Here is a 20,567-nt window from a genome sequence, read left to right on the forward strand (position 1 = left end):
TTCTCTGTCAGGTGAACACCAAGAAATTTGGTGCTGTTTACGATCTCTACCAAGGAGCTGTTGATGTTCAGCGGGGAGTGGTCGCTCCGTGCCCTCCTGAAGTCAACAACCATCTCTTTTGTTTTGTTCACATTAAGAGACAGATTGTTGGCTCTGCACCAGTCCATTAGCCGCTGCACCTCCTCTCTGTAAGCTGACTCGTCGTTCTTGCAGATGAGACCCACCACGGTCGTGTCATCGGTGAACTTGATGATATGGTTCGAGCTGTGTCTTGCAGCACAGTCATGGGTCAGCAGAGTGAACAGCAGTGGACTGAGCACACAGCCCTGGGGAGCCCCGTGCTCAGTGTGATGGTGTTGGAGATGCTGCTCCCGATCCGGACCGACATACTGAGGTCTCCCAGTCAGGAAGTCCAGTTGCAGAGGGAGGTGTTCAGGCCCAGTAGGCTCAGCTTTCCAATCAGTTTCTGAGGGATGATTGTGTTGAATGCTGAACTGAAGTCTATGATCAGCATCGGAACGTATGTGTCTTTTTTGTCCAGGTGGGTTAGGGCCAGGTGGAGGGTGATGGCAATGGTGTCATCTGTTGAGCGGTTGAGACGGTACAATAACTGCAGGGGGTTCAGTGAGGGGGGCAGCAGGGTCTTGATGTGCCTCATGACGAGCCTCTCGAAACAATTCATGATAATGGATGTAAGTACAACGGGATGGAAGTCATTTAGGCAGGACACTAAAGACTTCTTCGGAACGGGGACGATGGTGGTGGCCTTGAAGCACGTTGGAATGGTGGTGCTGCTCAGGGAGATGTTGAAGATGTCAGTGAGAACATCTGCTAGCTGGTCTGCACATCCTCTGAGCACTCTACCAGGGATGTTGTCTGGTCCAGCAGCCTTCCGTGGGTTGACCCTGCACAGGGTTCTCCTCACATCGGCCACGGAGAGACACAGCACCTGGTCATTTATAGGAGGGGTGGACTTCCCTGTATGTGTTCCCATGTGTGGCACCGTTCTCCATTTGTTGCTGAGTTTGTACCCATTGTGTCAGTGTTGGTGAGCTCCCCTGCACATTTTGTGTGCGTTCCTGCACCATTTTTTGTGGTTGCTCAGCTCCTGCATCACTCATCACTGAGTGCATGTTGATGATCACCTGCACCATTGTGTGCATGTTGCTGAGTTCTTGTACCACTGTGTGTGGATTTTGCTGAGTTCATGCACCATTGTGTGTGTGTGTGTGTGTGTCTTTGCACCATTTTCTTTGTGCTGCCGAGTTCCCCCTGCATTCTGAGTGTGTTGCTCTGTTCCTGCATCAATTTGTGTGTGTTGCTGAGGTCCTGCAACATGTGTGTGTTCCACAGTTCCAGCAGCATTGTGTATGTACATTATGCTGAGTTCTGATACCATTTAGTGTGTTTTGCTGCATTCCAGTACAATTGTGGGTGTTTTCCCAAGTTCCTGCAGCATTTTCTTTGTTTTGTCGAGTTATTGTACCATTTTATGTATGTGCTGAGTTCCTGCACCACTGTGTCTGTGTGTTGCTAATCTCCTGTAAAACTTGTGTGTGTTGCTGAACACCTGAATCACTTTGTGTGTTTCAGCATCATTTTGTGTGTGTGTTGGCATGTTTTAGCACCATTTTTTGTGTCTTGCCAAGTTCCAGTTCCCTTTCTTAGATAGGAAGCCCAAAACTCTTCACAATACTCAAGGTGAGGCCTCACCATTGCTTTATAAAGTATCAGCATCACATCCCTGCTCTTGTCTTCTAACCTTGTGAAATAAATGCTAACATTGTATTTGCCTCTTCACTGCTGACTCTACCTGCAAGTTAACATTTAGCGTGTTCTGCACAAGGACTCCCAAGACCCTTTGCATCTCAGATTTTTCGACTTTCTCCCCATTTAGAAAATAGTATGCACATTTCTTTCTACACCAAAGTGCATGACCGTGCATTTCCAACATTGTATTTCATTTGCCACTCTCTTATTCATTCTTCTAATCTGTCTAAATCCTTCTGTAGACTCTCCACTTCCTCAAAATTACCTGTCCCACCACCTATCTTCATATCATCTGCAGACTTTGCAACAAAACCATCAATTCCATCATCCAAATCACTGACATACCACCTAAAAAAGAAGTGGTCCCAACACAAACTCCTGTGGAACACCTCTTGTCACTGGCAGCCAACCAAAAAAGCCTCCCCGTATTCCCATATTTTACATCCTGCTAATCAGCACTGCTTTACGATGCTAGAATCTTTCCTGTAATACCCTGGGTCCATAGCTTGTTAAGCAGCCTCATGTGTGGCACCTTGTCAAAGGCCTTCTGAAAATCCAAATATACAACATCCACTACATCCCCTTTATCTATTCTACTTGAAATCTCCTCAAAGAATTCCAACAGGTTTGTCAGGCAAGATTTTCCTTTAAACCATGCTGACATTGTTGTATCTCATCCTGTGTCACCAAAAACTCCCTAACCTCAACCTTAGAAATTGACTCCAGCATCTTACCAACCTCTAAGGTCAGGCTAACTGATCTATAATTTCCTTTCTGCTGCCTTCCCCTTTCTTAAAGATGGAGTGGCATTTGCAATTTTCCAGTCCTCTAGCACCATGTCAGAGTCCAATGATTTTTTACTAATGCCTCCACAATTTCTACCGCTACCTCGTTCAGAACCCTAGGGTGCAGTTCATCTGGTCCGGGTGACTTTTGTACCCTTAAATCTTTCAGCCTTTTGAGCACCTTCTCCCTTCTCTTCCCTCACACCCTTCAACATGTGGCACGTTGCTAGTGTCTTCCACAGTGAAGACTGATACAAAAAATAAATTTAGTTCATCTGCCATCTCCTTGTCCCCTGTTATTACTTTTCCCAGCCTCATTTACTAGCAGTCGTATATTCACTCTCACCCCCTTTTACTTTTTGCATACTTAAAAATGCTTTTACTATCCTCTTTGATTTTGTTTTCTAGCTTGCTTTCATATTTTATCTTTTCTCTCTTAATAATTCTTTTAGTTGCTCTCTGTTGGTTTTTAAAAGCTTCACAATCTTCTATCTTTCTGCTAATTTTTGCTTTTACGTTAGCTTTGACTTGTCAGCCAAGGTTGCCATTTGAGTATTTCTTTGTTTTTGGAATACATCTATCCTGTACCTTCCTCATTTTTCCTAGAAACAAACACCATTGTTGCTCTACTGTCATCCCTTTCAGCAGCTCCTTCCAATTTACTTTGGCCAACTCCTCTCTCATACCACTGTAATTTCCTTTATCCCACTGAAATACTGCTGTGTCAGACTTTACTTTCTCCCTATCAAATTTCAATTTGAACTCAATCATATTGTGATCACTGGTTCCTAAAGGTTCTTTTACTTCAAGCTCCCTAATCAGCTCCGGTTCATTACATAACACCCAATCCAGTATAGCTGATCTCCGGTAGGCTCAATGACAAACTGCTCTAAAAAGCCATCTCACAGGCCTTCAACAACTCACTCTGTTGTGATCCATTACCGTAAGACCATAAGACATAGGAGCAGAATTAGACCAGTTAGCCCATCGAGTTTGCCCACCATTCCATTGTGGTTGATGCCAGATCCCACTCAACCCCATACACTTGCCTTCTCACCATGTCTTTTGATGCCATGGCTGATCAGGAACGATCAGCTTACGCCTTAAATATACGTATGGAATTGACCGCTGTCTGTGGCAGAGCATTCCACAGAATTACTACTCTCTAGCTAAATAAATTCCTCCTTACCTCTGTTCTAAAGAGTCCCCCCTCAATTTTGAGGCTGCACCCTTCAGTTCTGGATACCCCCACCAAAGGGAACATCGTCTCACATCCATTCTATCTAGTCCTTTCAACACTTGGTAGGTTTCAATGAGATACCCCCACATTCTTCAAAATTCCAGTGAGTACAGGCCCAAGGCTGTCAAACTCTCCTCATACGTTAACCTTTTTATTCCTGGAATCATCCTCGTGAACATCCTCTGGAATCTCTTCAATGACAAGACATCATTTCTGAGATATGGGGCCCAAAACTGTTGACAATACTGCAGGCGAGGCCTGACAAATGTCTTATAAAGGCTCAGCATTATCTCCTTGATTTTATATTCCATTCCCTGTGTTCTGACACCACTGTGTGTCTTGTTGATTTCCTGCACTATTGTATGTGTCTTGTTTTTATGCACCATTGCATGGTGTGGTTGAATTGCTGCACTATTTCTGTGTGTTGCTGAGTTTCTGCACTATTTTGTGTATGTTGCTCTGTTCCTGCACCATTATGTGTGTTGCCGAGAAACTGCACTATTTGGAGTGTGTTGCTGTGCTCCTGCACCATTTTCTGTGTGTTGTGACCTCCTGCACCACTGTGCGTATGCTACTGAGTTCCTGCACCATTATGTGCAGGCTACTGAGTTCTTTGGTCTTAGACTCTCCCACCATAGGAAACATCCTCTCTACATCTACTCTATCAAGGTCTTTCACCAGCTGACAGGTTTTAATGAGGTGACTCCTCATTCTTCTGAATTCTAGTGAATACAGGCCCGGAGACATCAAACACTCTTCATATGCCGCGCCATTCAATCCTGGCCAGCGAGCAAAAAAGGCCCCCTTTATTCCCACCCCTTGCCTCCTGTCAATCAGCCACTGCTTTATCTATGCTAGAAATTTTCCTGTAATATCAAGGGGTCATAACTTGTTAAGCAGCCTCATGTGTATCACCTTGTCAAGGGCCTTCTGAAAATGCTGGTTTTAGAGGATTTAGATCCAAGGATTCATGAGCTATAACAAAATGTTGGACAAACTTGGGTTGTTTTCTCTCTAGTGGTAGAGGCTGAGAAGGGATCTGAAAGAGGTTTATACGATTCTGAGGAGTCATAGATAGAGTAGGCAAGGTCCCCAGGGTTGAAATGTCTAATATCAGAGGCCATGCATTTAAGGTGAGTGAGGTAACTTCAAAGGAGGTCTGAGGGCCAAATCCTTTTTAAGCAGAGAGTGTTGGGTGCCTGGAATGTGCTGCCTGGGGTGGTGGTAGAGGCAGATACATTAGGGACTTTTAAAAGACGTTTAGATTGACACATGAACATGAACATCCCCTCCACATCCACTCTATCAAGGCTTTGATTGGTTTGGTCACGCCTCATTTTTCTGAATTCCAGTGAATACAGGCCCAGAGCCTTCAAACATTCTTCATATGACAATTCATTCAATCCTGGAATCATTTTCCCGAATCTCCTTTGAACTCCCTCCAGCTTCAGCACATCCTTTCTAAGATAACGGGCCCAAACTTGATCCAAATACTCTAAGTGAGGCCTCACCAGTGCTTTATAAAGTTTCAACATGACATCCTGCTTTTATATTCTAGTCCTCTTGAAATTAATACTATCATCGCATTTGCTTTTCTTACCACAGACTCAACCTGTAAATTAACCTTTAGGGAGTCCTGCACAAGGACTCCTAAAGGTTAATTCTGGGACCATTTTGTGTGAGCGCTTCCGAGTTCCTGCAAATTTTGTGTGTGTTCCTGAGTGCCTTCACCATTGTGTATGTGCTGCCATGTTGCTATACCCTTGTACTTGTGTGTTGTCAAGTTCTTGCACCACTATGTGTGTCTTGCTGAGATCAAGCACCATTGCATGTACATTTTTCCAACTTTCTTCACCATTGTCTGTGTGTTGTGGAGCTCCTACACCATTGTATGTGTTACTGAGTTCCTACACCATTGTTTGTGTTACTGAGTTCTTACACCATTGTATATGTTACTGAGTTCCTACACCATTGTATGTGGTACTGAGTTCCCACACCATTGGTTGTGTTGCCAATTTGTTGAACCATTGTGTGTGTGCTGCAGAGTTCCGACACCATTGTGTGTATTGCTGTGCTCCTGCTTCATTTTGTGTGTGTGTGTGTGTGTGTGTGTGTGTGTGTGTGTGTGTTTGTAATTTACTGCACCATTTTGTGCATCTTGCCGACATTTTATGTGTTGGTGAGTTCCGACAACGTTGTGTGTGTGTTACTGAGTTACTGCACAATTGTGTGTGTGCATTGCTGAATGTTGCCGAAATTCTGCACCATTTGGACAGACCCCACTTGGAGTACTGTGCTCAGTTCTGGTTGCCTCATTACAGGAAGGATGTGGAAGCCATAGAAAGGGTGCAGAGGAGATTTACAAGGATGTTGTCTGGATTGGGGAGCATGTCTTATGAGAATAGGTTGAGTGAACTTGGCCTTTTCTCCTTGGAGGATGAGGGGTGACCTGATAGAAATGTATAAGATGATGAGAAGCATTGATCGTGTGGATAGTCAGAGGCTTTTTCCCAGGGCTGAAATGGTTGCCACAAGAGGACACAGGTTTAAGGTGCTGGGGAATAGGTACAGAGGAGATGTAAAGGGTAAGTTTTTTACTTAGAGAGTGGTGAGTGCGTGGAATGGGCTTCTGGCAACAGTGGAGGAGGCAGATACAATAGGGTCTTTTAAGAGACTTTTGGATAGGTACATGGACTTATGGAGCTTAGAAAAATAGAGGGCTATGGGTAAGTTTAGTAATTTCTAAGGTAGGGACATGTTCAGCACAACTTTGTGGGCCGAAGTGTCTGCATTGTGCTGTAGATTTTCTATGTTTCTATCTGAGATCATAGGATTTAGAAGGAAATTTAGTCCATTTGGCCCATTGAGTCTGCTCTGCCATTTCTTGATGGCTAATCCAATTTTCTTCTCAGCCCCAATCTCCTGCTTACTCCCCGTATCCCTTTAGGCCCTGACTAATCAAGAATCTATCAACCTGTGCCTTAAATATACGTGAAGGCTTGGACTCCATTGCTGTGAATTCCAGAAGTTGACCACGCTCTGGCTATAGAAATTGCTCCTAATCTCCGTTCTAAAAGGACTCCTCTCTATTCTGAAGCTGTGTCCTCTGGTCTTAGACTCTCTCAACACAGGAAACATCCATCCACATCCACTCCATCAAGGTTTTTCACCGTTCAGTAAGTTTCAATTATGTTCCCCCTCCTGCTCGCAGGATTCTAGTGAATAAAGACATAGAGCCATCAAACAATCTTTTCTGAACCTCCTTTGAACCCTCTTCAGTTTCAGCACATTCTTGCTAAGATAAGATCCCCATAACTGGTCTTGATACTCCAAGTGAGGCCTCACCAGGGCTTTATAAGTTCTTGCTTTTATATTCTAGTCCTGTTGAAATGAGCATTTTCCTTCCTGCACGAGGACTCCCAAGTTCATTTGTGCCTCAGATTTTTGTATCTAATCTCCATTTAGAAAATAGTCAACACTTTAATTTATTCTACCAAAGTGCATGACTGTACACTTCCTGACACTATATTCAATCTGCCCATTCTCCTAATCTATCTATCTAAGCCTTTTTGTAGCCTCTCTACTTCTGCAAAACTACCTGCCCTCAGCCTATCTTTATGTTGTCTGCAAACTGCAACAAAGCCATCAATTCTGTCATGCCAGTCATATGAAGTAAAAAGAAGCAGACCCCTATGGAACACTAGTCACTGGCAACCGAGCAGAGAAGGCCCCCTTTATTCCCTCTCTTTGCTTCTTGCCAATCAGCCAATGCTCTGTCCGTGCTTGTATTTTTCCTGTAATACCATGGGTTCTTAACTTGTTAAGCACCTTGTCAAAGGCCTTCTGAAAATCTATAATAAAACATAACATCAAGCGATTATCCTTAGTCTATACTGCTTGTTATTTCTTCAAAGAATTCCAACAGATTGTTCAGGCAAGATTTTCCTTTGAGGAAACCATGCTGTCTATGGCCTCTTCTGTGCTGTGCCACCAAGTACTCAATAACCTCATCATTAACAATTTACTCCAATATCTTCCCAACCACTGAGGTCAGGCTAACTGGCCTATGGTTTTCTTTTTTCTACCTCTCTCCCTTCTTGAAGAGCGGAGTGACATTTGCAATTTTCCAGTCTTCTGAAACCATTACAGAATCTAGTAATTTAGTAATTTAGTAATCATTACTAATGCTTCCACAATCTCTTCAGCCACCTCTTTCAGAATGCTGGGGTGTACACTATCTGGTCCAGGTGACTTATCTATCTCCAGACCTTTCAGTTCCCCTAGAACCATCTCTCTGGTAATGGTAACTTCACACACTTCATGACCATGACATTGACATCTGGCACTTCCAGCATACTGCTAGTGTCTTCCACAGTGATGCAAAATACTTATTCAGTTCATCCACAATTTCTTTGTCCCTCATTATTACCTTTCCAGCATCATTTTCCAGTGGTTCGATTTCCACTCTTGCCTCTCTTTTACACTTTCTGAATCTGAAGAAACTTTTGGTATCCTCTTTAATGTTATTGGTTAGCTTACTTTCATATTCCATTGTTACCTTCTTAATAACTTTTTGTTGTCTTCTGGTGGTTTTAAACAGCTTCCCAATTTCTAATTTCCCACTAATTTTTGGTTTATTATATGCCCTCCCTTTGGCCTTTACATTGGCTTTCACTTCCCCTGTTAGCCACAGTTGTATCACCTTGCCTATAGAATACTTCACGAGGAAATCTACAGATGCTGGAGATTCAAGCAACGCACACAAAATGCTGATGGAACTCAGCAGACCACGCAGCATCTGTAGGAAGAAGTACAGTCGATATTTCGGGCCAAGACCCTTCTTCAGGTCTCAGCCCGAAATGTCCACTGTACTTCTTCCTATAGATGCTGCCTGGCCTGCTGCGTTGCACCAGCATTTTGTGCGTGTTGCTATTGTTACGTACCCCGTAACTGGGTGTCTAACCAGCAGAGAAAGAAGAATCCATTGGAGTCTGGTGGTATTATATTCAAAAGTGTTTATTAGTAAAATAAGCAAATCAATATCAATAATGCAAATATATAGATAATAAACGTTAGCAATAATAAACCGAAAAGTGTGGGAATAATAATAATCAATAATAAACAAGCTCTATCGATGTCTAGGGGATAATGAATTGTCATATGTGAGTATAAAGTTCAGTTCAGTTCATACGTGCTGAGGTAGACGTTGGTTGTTGTGTTGCAATCGCTGGAGAGAGAGAGAGAGAGAGTGAGCAGTAACAGCTACAGGCAGGCAAACCCTTCCTTTACGTTCTTGATCCGTCGTTCTGTTGTGGCTATTCAGGTATGACCCCTCTGTCCTTCAGCTAGACCGTTCTTCTGTGGTGGACTCGTCACTCTGGCATGAGTGGACACACACACAAGCCCCCACCGGCCCTGCTATAACACTGTGAGTTTAACTGACCGACCTTTTTGTTCGGTCTCCGATGCCCCACACCTTCCCGTGGGTTCCAACACTCAATCAGTGCTCAATAGTGTGTCTCCTGGTGTGTCTGAAGGGTGTCTCTCCAGACCTCACTTTTATCCCTACTCACAGGGTCTCAGTTGTCAATCAATTTTGAATGGCTGTGTCCATCAAACCAGCCCACTCCGGCTGTCTGCTGAGGAATTTTAATGAACAGAATTGTACAAGATAAATAACCTCTCAGAAGTCATAAGTCTCTCAGAAGTCATAATACGGTGAATCAACAAGTCTTCTCCCTTGCTTTATCTGTAGCAGATGTTCCAGTTCCAGCATGTTTTCTCTTACATCTCTCTCTCTCATTAGCAGCATAGCAACAGTAACAGTTTGTGATTCTCCCGGGGTGGGGGGGGGGGGGGGGAGAACATGGGCAACTCTGCACCCTTCTGCCCATCAGAGCTGTTCATCCTTCATAACACTATAGAATACTTCTTTGTTTTTGGCAGGTATATATCCTTTGCCTTTCAAATTGTATACAGAAATTCCAGCCATTGCTACTCTGCCATCATCCCTGCCAGTGTTCTTTTCCAATCAATTCTACCCAACTCCTCTGTCTCATGCCTCTGTAATTCCCTTTACTCCACTGTAATACTGATACATCTGACTTTAGCCTCTTCTTCTCAAATTTCAGGGTGAATTTGATCACATTATGATCACTTTCCCCTGAAAGTTCTTGTACTTTAAGCTCTCTAATGAATTGTGGTTCATTACAGAGCACCCAATCCAAAATAGCTGATCCCCTAGTGGGCTCAACCATAGGCTGCTCTAAAAAGCCATTTCATAGGCATTCTAGAAGTTCCTCATTTGGAATCCAGCACTAAACTGATTTTCCCAATCTACCTGCATATTGAAATCCCTCTGACTTTTGGCATACATTTTCTACCTCCCATTGTACTTTGTAGACCACATCCTTACTACTGTTTGGGCGTCTGTATATAGTTCCCACCAGGGTCTTCTTACCCTTGCATTTCTTTAGCTCTATCCATAATGATTCAACACCTTTTGACCCAATGTCACATCCTTCTCATGATTTGATTTCATATTTTACCAGCAGAGCCACACTACCCTCTCTGCCTTCCTGCCTGTCTTTCGATACAATGTGTATCCTTAGACATTAAACTATAATCTTCCTTCAGCTATGATTCACTGATGCTTGTGACATCATACCTGTCAATCTGTAACCGTACTACAAGTTCATCTACCTTATTCTGTATAATGTGCACATTCAAATATAACACCTGCAGTCCCGTATTTGCCCTTTTACATTGCAACTCATCCTGTTGTAGAATATAAAACAGAAAACCTACAGCACAATACATGCCATTTGGGCCTGTATTGTCTGTAATTGTATCCTCTCACCAGCCTCTCCTTGCTTGGAGTCTCACAACACATTGCCTCTTTTTGTAAACCAACTATCTCATCTTCAGCACTATCACTTCAGTTCCCATCTCTCTGCCAAATTACTTTAAACTGCCTTAGGTTCAGGTGTAAACTGTCCCTTTTGTACTGGTCATACCTTCCCCAGAAGAGATCTCAATGATCCATAAACATGAACCCCCGCGCCTGATTCTCAGCCATGCATTCACCTGCCAAATCATTCCACTCTTACCTGCACTGGCAGATGGCACAGGAAGCAATCCAGAATTGGAGGTCCAATTTCTCAACTTTCTACCTTGCCCTCACCTTGTCTACCTGCATCTTTGGTGCCAATATGTACCAAGACTTCTGGTTGCTCACCCTCCCCCTTGAGAATGCCACGGACCTGATAGGAGACATCTCTGATCCTGGCAACAGGGAGGCAACATAATATCCAAGTTTCTCTAACGTGGCCACAGAACCTCTTCTCTGTTCCTCTGACTAAGGAATCTTCTATTAACACTGCAGCCCTCTTCACCTCACTGCTCTTCTGAGCCACAGCACCAGATTCTGTGCCAGAGACCTGGTCACTGTGCACCACCCCCCACCCCCTGGGACAGTCATCCCCCTCAATAGTACCTAAAGTGGTGTACTTATTATTGAGGGGATTGGCCTCAGGTGTACTCCGTACTGGCTGTGCATTTCCCCTCCTTCTCCTGACAGTCACCCAGTTACGTCTCTCCTGAATCTCGTGGTGACTACCTCTCTGTAGCTTCTGCCTACCTCCTCCTCATTCTTCCATTATGTGTGTGTTGCCAACTTGCTGCACCATTGTGTGTTTTGTGGATTTCCAGCACCATTTTGTGTTCCTGAGTTCCTGTACCAATCTGTGTTTGTTCCTGAGTTCCTGTACCAATCTGTGTGTGTTCCTGAGTTCCTGTACCATTTTGTGTTTGTTCCTGAGTTCCTGTACCATTCTGTGTGTGTTCCTGAGTTCCTGTACCATTGTGTGTGTGTTCCTGAGTTCCTGTACCAATCTGTGTGTGTTCCTGAGTTCCTGTACCATTTTGTGTTTGTTCCTGAGTTCCTGTACCATTCTGTGTTTGTTCCTGAGTTCCTGCACCATCCAGTGTTTGTTCCTGAGTTCCTGTACCATTGTGTGTGTGTTCCTGAGTTCCTGTACCAATCTGTGTGTGTTCCTGAGTTCCTGTACCAATCTGTGTGTGTTCCTGAGTTCCTGTACCATTCTGTGTGTGTTCCTGAGTTTCTGTCCCAATCTGTGTGTGCTCCTGAGTTCCTGTACCAATCTGTGTGTGTGTTCCTGAGTTCCTGTACCACTCTGTGTTTGTTCCTGAGTTCCTGTACCATTCTGTGTGTGTTCCTGAGTTCCTGTATCATTCTGTGTGTGTTCCTGAGTTCCTGTACCAATCTGTGTGTGTTCCTGAGTTCCTGTACCACTCTGTGTTTGTTCCTGAGTTCTTGCACCATCCAGTGTTTGTTCCTGAGTTCCTGTACCATTGTGTGTGTGTTCCTGAGTTCCTGTACCAATCTGTGTGTGTTCCTGAGTTCCTGTACCATTCTGTGTGTGTTCCTGAGTTCCTATACCAATCTGTGTTTGTTCCTGAGTTCCTGTACCATTCTGTGTGTGTTCCTGAGTTCCTGCACCATTTAGTGTTTGTTCCTGAGTTCCTGTCCCTTTTTGTCTGTGTATTGTTGAGTTCCTTCACCATTGTCGGTCTGTGTGTGTGTGTTGAGTTCCTGCACCATTGTGTATGTGTTGCTGTGTTCCTACACCATTGTGTGCATGTTTTGCTGAGTTCCTACATCATTGTGTGTGTGTTGCTGAGTTCCTGTACCCATTGTGTTCTTTGTCTGAGTACATTGTATCTTTAGTCCCTAAACTGGAGTTGATTTTGGGCAAAAATACTTTGTAAGTGCGAACTAAATTAATATTTATTTGATTGTGGTATCTGACAGAAACTGAAGCCAAATTGAAGAGTCTTTAGTTTGTCTTTAGTTCATTAATATGATTGTTCATTAATCATAAATAATGATGCACATGTTTTCACGTTTAAAGAAAATTATTAAGTAATATTGCTGAAATGGTTGAAATTGTGTATGCTATTATTTACCTATAATGTACAAGTAGGAACTCTGTGCAGGAGTGTTGAATGATTGCTGTTATCTGAAGGTTGCTGTTTTAGAATAATGGAAATGTTTTAATAAATGGTTGAAATGATGATGTAAAAAGCAAATGGATCTCTCTTGTCCTTACCAGTTTGTTTGTGCCGATGCTGGAACCAAAATAGCTGAATCAACAATTCTGCAGAAACACATGATTTCTTCTGTCCCTGGAGTGAGTACTTATTTATTTGATGTTATTTAGATATATAGCAAGAAGTAGGCCCTTCTGGCCCTTCAAGCCATACCATCCCAACAATCCCAATTTAACCCTAACTTAATCACAGGACATTTTATAACGACCAGTTAACCTACCAGCCTCTTTGGATTGTGTGAAGAAACTGGAACATTGAACCGACAAAGGATGCTGCAATTGAACTCTGAACTTCTGACACCCTCAACTCAAAGAGCATCACACTGCTACACTGCCATGGCACCCACACCCACATGGCTTGTTTACACCCTCATGAACCTCTGAGTGAAGAAGTTTCCCCTCAAGTTCCCTTTAAATTTTTCACCTTTCACCGTTAACCTATGACCTCTAGTTGTAGTCCCCCCTAACCTCAGTGAAAGAGCCAGCTTGCATTTACCCTATTTATACAATTCGTCACTGCAAACTTTCTTAATGATTCCTTTTCTATTGTGCATCAATTTAGATTTGCTGTTCATTCTTTTGCAGTTATCCTACAATTCTGGATGAAAGGCATACTTTTAATGTGTTTGTTTCTGGCCAGCCCTGCATTTTAACCCATATCAAATTACAATTACTTTCCTCAAGTAGTAAGGCTAATCAACATCTCCAACCACTAACCCACCCCTCCACACCCCGAACCACCACTACTTTATCATTTTCTATGAGTCACCTTATGTATAGACTCCTGTGTCTAGCATCACTTTATGGACATACAATCAATCTATGTATATAGGTTGTCTTATGTATTTATATTTGTTGTATTTTTTATTATTATTGTGTTCTTGATCTCATTGTGTTTTTTGTGCTGCATCAGATCTGGAGTACCAATTATTTATTTCTCCTTTACACTTGTGTACTGGAAATGGTATTAAACAATCCTAAATCTTCAGATAGTGCTTGAGAAAGGAAAGAATGGGCCACTGCTCTGAGAAGCTGCAGGAAGGTGATGATATTCATAGAATGCACATAAATAAGTTCTAGGATTTGTTTTGGAAGGGAGTACTCAGACAATGGCATTCTCAAACGCTTGAAACCCTGATTAGGTTGTGTCATTGGGTGATGCTTTAGGAGTCTTGGTGAAATGATGTATGCTGTAACTGCTGTGCTTGGTATGGAGGGAGCAATCGTTCCTGCTGATGCACTTAGCTTTATGGAATAATTAGTGATTTTATTAATGTATTTATTTGTGAGTAAATACCGAAGGAATTGCAATGATAGGGAATAAAATCAATCATTTTGTGTTAATACACAACACTGATCTGTGAGATTTGCTTAAGATAACTGCCATTGGAAAAATATACCTGCTTCCAGTTTTCTTGATTATTGCTAAAGATTCAGAGGGAAAATGGCATTTTTATTATAGGAGCAAAAATGTAAAAGGACTCATTCACACTTTCAGAAAGTATTTGAGAGACCAGAATCAGAGAGGATGTTCCCTTTGACAGAGAAGTCCAGGGCCAGAGAGTGCAGTTTAAGAATGAAATTAGGGTTAAGGTAAGTACACAACCAGGTCAAAACTCGTCATCCAGTCATGGAAAAGTACAGCACTGAAACAGGCTGTTTGGCCCATTTAGTCTGCAATGAGCCATTTAAAATGCCTACTCCCCTCAACCTGAACCATGACCATAGCTCCCCATACCCCTATCATTCATATACCTATCCAGACTTCTCTTAAATGTTGAAATTGAGTTTCCATGCACAACTTGCACAGCTTGTTTACACCCTCATGAACCTCTGAGTGAAGAAGTTTCCCCTCAAGTTCCCTTTAAACTTTTCACCTTTCACCGTTAACCCATGACCTCTAGTTGTAGTCCCCCCCCAACCTCAGTGAAAGAGCCAGCTTGCATTTACCCTATTTATACCCTTCATAATTTTGTATACCTCAATCAAATCCCCTCTCAATCTTCTCCATTCTAAGAATAGTCTTGATCTATTCAAACCTTCCTCCAGACACAGCAAAATCCTTGTAAAGTCTTTCTGTACTCTTTCAACCTTATTTACATCTTTCCTCACACATCCCTCACATATCTATTCAGCAAATCCATATCATCAAGACCTGTCACATCTAATGATAAAGTAATGTTGCACAATTCAACGGCTAACAGGAGAAAAAGTTTCAGAATGTCGCCATTCTCACTGATAGCTGCACCCAGCAACCAAGCGGTAAGCCACTTACAACTCAGCCAGAAGTCTGACTGAATATTTCCATCTTCTGAGGCACCCATTATCACAGAAACTATTGAATTTAATTCTAAAAACACATCACAAAAAGGCAACTCACTCAAAAGGCTGGAGGAACTCAGCAGGTTAGGCAGCATCTATGGAAATTAATTAACAGTTGTGTAAGGTCAAGACCCTTCATCAGGACTGGAAAGGAATGGGGAGGAAGCCAGAATAATGAGATGGGGGGTGGGGGAAGGAGTATTATCATCTCCATAGATGCTGCCCGACCTGCTGAGTTCCTCTAGCACTTTCAAGTTTATGGTTGTTCAACTGTGCACATGTATACCGCCAAACGAAATGACGTTCCTTTGGATCAAAGTACACAACAGCCTACATATAACTAACACACACACATACATACACACACACACACACACACACACACACACACACACACACACACACACACACACACACACACACACACACACACACACACACACACACACACACACACACACACACACACACACACACACACACACACACACACACACACACACACACACACACACTCTCTCTCTCTCTCTCTCTCTCTACCACAAATAAATTAGCAAATAATGAAGTGCATTTGTATGTGTTGCTCTGGATTTCCAATGACTGCAGAATCTCTTGTTCAAGAAAAGGCTGAGAGCACTATATAAACAAAATCTGTGAGGATAAGAAACAATTAGATTGTAGTACAATCGGCCCTAATCTGTGGGGGATTGGTTCCAGGACCCCCCCGTGGATACCAAAAAATGCGGATGCTCAAGTCCCTTATTTAACCTGTCAGTGCGGTGGACTTTAGGACCCGGCGGAGCTTGGGACCTGCCGCCTGCAGTGTTTCTGTTCTGTTGACGGAAAACAATCATGATTGAAAATAAAGTGGAAATAATAAAGCGATCGGAAAGAGGTGAAACGCCACTGGTCATTGGAAAAGCGTTAGGCTACAGTCGGTCAACGATCGGAACAATTTTAAAGGATAAAGTGAGAATAATGGAGCATGTGAAGGCTCTGCCCCGATGAAAGCTACAATTATTACTAGGCAAAGCAGTGGTTTAATTATTGAAATATGTACATTTTTAAGTGTTTTATATGCACAGAAAGGTAAAATATATACTATATACTAAGACAAACATTTGATTAACTGATGCTAAATAATACCAATGTACCTGTTCCGACTTAGAGAACTTCCATTTTTTCTTTGATTCCCGATCCGTGGTAACCTATGCACATCCTCCCTCATACTTTAATTCATCTCTAAATTACTTATAATACCTAATACAATGTAAATACAATGTAAATAGTTGTTATACTCTATTGTTTAGGGAATAATGACAAGAAAAAAAGTCTGTACATGCTCAAACAATAAGTACTGGAGAGAGAACTTCTGGGTTTTCCCGATCCACAGTTGGTTGAATCCGTGCATGCGGAACCCGCGGATGAGGAGGGGCGACTATATTGAATACTGGCATTCCAAAGTGGACTGTGTCTTAATAGAGACATCTACTTGAAAATGTGGAAGATTTCTCAGGCGCATCTTGCTCACACAAAAACAAGAAAAATTCATTCTGGCTAATAGCCAGCTATTTAAGGCATTCCCAGTTGTCAGCACATTGATGGAACGTATTGCCAACTGTGTTAACATGCAGTGCTTATTCTTCAATATCATGCTCAGTAAGTACTGCTTTGGAATCACTCTCCAGATGTCATCACAATCTTCGTGCAGTCATGTCAGTAGAGTATGATTGCTCTTGACTACAAAAGAATATTTGATCAAATGTGGATCCAAGGTGCCTTGAAAATCCTAAAGTCACTGACTTAAGTGGAAACTATTGCAATCATTGGAGTCACGTCTTGCATAAAGTAAGAATATTTTTTAGCCACAAAAGAATCTGCAGATGCCGGAAATCCACAGTAACACACACAAAATGCTGGAGGAACTCAGAAGGTCAGGCAGCATCTATGGAAAAAAAGTACAGTCTACGTTTTGGGCCGAGACCCTTCAGCAGGACTGAATGACGGTAAACAGTTAATCAGCCCAAGGACATCACTGAGGAATTCCTCTGGGTGGTATCCTTGGCCCAAACCATCTTCAGCTCCTTCATTAATGATCTTCCTTCCCCATGAATTTTAATGCTGATTGCACAGTGTTCAGCCCCATTTGCAAACATGCTTCATGTAAACAGCCCACAATTGCATGTAATAAGGGCAGGAAAATATTCCAGTATAAGCTGGCTTGTAATATTCATATCACAAATGTGCCAGGCAATTTCACTTACGAAAAAGATATAGCATAGTAACAGGCCCTCCTGGTTCAGCAAGCCCATTCTGCCCCCTTACATCCATGTGACTAACTAACCAACCCTACGCCTTTGGAATGTGGGAGGAAACTGGAGCACTGAGAGTAAACCCAAGTAGTCAGAGGGAGAACGTAGAAACTCCTTAGAGACAGTGGTGGAATTGAACCCGGGTTGTGGTATGATAGAATATTCTCCACTTACCTGGACAAATTCTTTTCAATTGGCTCCCAAGAAGCAGAACATCTTGCAGATGAAGCAGCCTGAATGGAATCTGACTATCATCCTATTCGTTCATTACCTCAATTGCTAGTGCATCATGACTTCGAGCAGAATGGGGTTCGTTAACCAAGGTTGGTAGCTCATCTAGGGGAAGGAAGACTGCGCTACGTTGCAGCTATACCCACTCATGGGGAAGGCTTCGGGAGTAAACACTGAGGAAAAAATCTGGAGCTAGAGTCCCTAAGGCAGTCCTACGTTGAGTTCAACGCTGACTGGCAACTCCTATGTCGCTGCTGTTACCAAAGTGTATCAGTCTCTGCCATTCCTTTCGATTCATCAAATGCATAATGGGAGAGGGGTGATGCTGAGCGATAGCTTAATGCTGATAAGTGTGAGGTGCTACATTTTGGTAGGAATAATCCAATTTGGACATACATTGTAAATGGTAGGGCATTGAAGAATGCAGTAGAACAGAGTGATCTAGGAATAATGGTGCATAGTTCCCTGAAGGTGGAATCTCATGTGGATAGGGTGGTGAAGAAAGCTTTTGGTATGTTGGCCTTTATAAATCAGAGCATTGAGTATAGGAGTTGGGATGTAATGTTAAAATTGTATAAGGCATTGGTAAGGCCGAATTTGGAGTATTGTGTACAGTTCTGGTCACTGAATTATAGGAAAGATATCAACAAAATAGAGAGAGTACAGAGAAGATTTACTAGAATCTTCTCTGTACCTGGGTTTCAGCACCTAAGTTACAGAAAAAGGTTGAACAAGTTAGGTCTTTATTCTTTGGAGCATAGAAGGTTGAGGGGGGACTTGATAGAGGTATTTAAAATTATGAGGGGGATAGATAGAGTTGACGTGGATAGGCTTTTTCCATTGAGAGTAGGGGAGATTCAAACAAGAGGACATGTTGAGAGTTAGGGGGCAAAAGTTTAAGGGTAACACGAGGGGGATTTTCTTTACTCAGAGAGTGTAGCTGTGTGGAACGAGCTTCCAGCAGAAGTGGTAAAGGCAGGTTTGGTATTGTCATTTAAAGTAAAATTGGATAGGTATATGGACAGGAAAGGAATGGAGGGTTATGGGCTGAGTGCAGGTCAGTGGGACTAGGTGAGAGTAAGCATTCGGCATGGACTAGAAGGGGTGAGCTGGCCTGTTTCCGTGCTGTAATTGTTATCTGGTTATATGGGCAACTGCTTGTTTTCCCTATCATATCGTCCTGGCTTGCATATTACCTCAACAGCTGGGATGCAACATCCATGGTCAATACTGACTAACAGAGGGCCTCAATGGCTGCAGTGTGTATCATTGTCAAAATACCTCAGTATTTCCTCAATAAGGAACTCGGAAAGATTCTTCCAAACCTCTGCCCACCACCACTGATAGGACAAAGGTATCAGTGGATGGGAAAAAATCTGTATCTTCCTCTCCCCTCAGGTTGAGCGTGAAAAGTGAAATATTTAAGGGGAATTTGAGTGTGAACTTTGTCACTCAGACAGTATGAGTGTGGATGATCTCCCAGTGGAAATTGTTGATGGGAGGTCAATTATTACATTTAGGAAAAGTTTAGATAGGCCCATGGAGGAGAGAGGTATGGCATTCTTTGGTCAGGTGCAGGCGGATGGGGTGAGGCTGAAGGCCAGGCTGGCACAGACTAGATGGACCGAAGGGCCTGTTTCAGTGTTGTAGTGCTCTATGATCCATACTGCCTTTTTGAGGCATAAGACCTTGAAGATGTTATGGATGCTCGGAAGGTTACTGTGTACGATGGTGGAGTTGGTTGAGTTCACAACTTTCTGCAGCTTATTTTTTGATTCGGTGCAGTGGCCCTCGTCCATATCAGACAGTGATACAGCCAGTTTAATACTGTATTGGTAAATTGTGATTCTTTAGGTTCTTTAAAGAAATACAGTAATTGTTTACTTTGTTCAAAGAAACCTGCATATAAAAGTGACACACACAAAATACTGGAGACACTCAGCAGGCCTTGTGGAAAAGAGTACAGTCGATGTTTCAGCTTCTCAGGATAAGGCTTTTCCCTTACCCTCCTCCCCATTTTCTGCTTTCTGCAGGGATCGCTCCCTGTGCAGCTCCCTCGTCCGATTGTCCCTCCTGGCACTTTCCTTGCAAGCAGAACAAGAGCTACACCTCCTCCTTCACTACCATTCAGTGCCCAAAACAGTCCTTCCAAGTGAGATGACACTTCACCTGTGAGTCTGTTGGGGTTATTTTCTGTGTCCGGTAATCCCTGTGTGGTCTCCTGTACATCAGTGAGACCTGACATAGATTGGGAGACAGTTTCGCTCAGCACCTGCACTCTGTCCCCCAGGAGAAATGGGATCTCCTAGTGCCACACATTTTAATTCCATTTCCCATTCCCATTCCGATATGTCAATCCAAGGCCTCCTCTACTGTTGTGATGAGGTCACATTCATGTTGGAGGAACAACACCTTATATTCCACCTTTGTAGCCTCCAAGCCCTTGGCATGAACATCGACTTCTTGAACTTCCGGTAATGCCCCCCGCTTCTCTCCTTCACTATTCCCCATCCCCTTTTCTCTCTCTCACCTTTTCTCCTTGCCTGCCCTCTGGTGCTTGTCCCCCTTTTCTTTCTTCCTTAGCCTTCTGCCCTCTCCTATTAGATTCCCCTTTTTCCAGCCCTGTATCTCTTTCACCAATCAATTTCCCAGCTCTTCATCCCTCCCCCTCCCGGTCTCACCTATCACCTTGTGTTTCTTCCTCCCCCCCACCCCACCTTTTAAATTTACTCCTCATTTCCCCATCTTTTTTCCTCCAGTCCTGCTGAAGGGTCTT

The 20,567-nt window shown here is 43.0% G+C and overlaps 1 protein-coding gene across 1 annotated transcript in view; it reads left to right on the forward strand.

Annotated features, from left to right (window-relative positions):
- Positions 1–20,567, forward strand: part of LOC140724707 (protein unc-79 homolog) — a 436,731-nt gene that overhangs the window by 373,765 nt on the left and 42,399 nt on the right. The window contains exon 42 of the mRNA XM_073039156.1: positions 12,930–13,007. Coding sequence (XP_072895257.1) covers positions 12,930–13,007 — 78 coding nt within the window. The remainder of the gene's footprint in view (positions 1–12,929; positions 13,008–20,567) is intronic.

Source organism: Hemitrygon akajei, chromosome 3, assembly GCF_048418815.1.
Source record: "Hemitrygon akajei chromosome 3, sHemAka1.3, whole genome shotgun sequence".
Taxonomy (NCBI): domain Eukaryota; kingdom Metazoa; phylum Chordata; class Chondrichthyes; order Myliobatiformes; family Dasyatidae; genus Hemitrygon; species Hemitrygon akajei.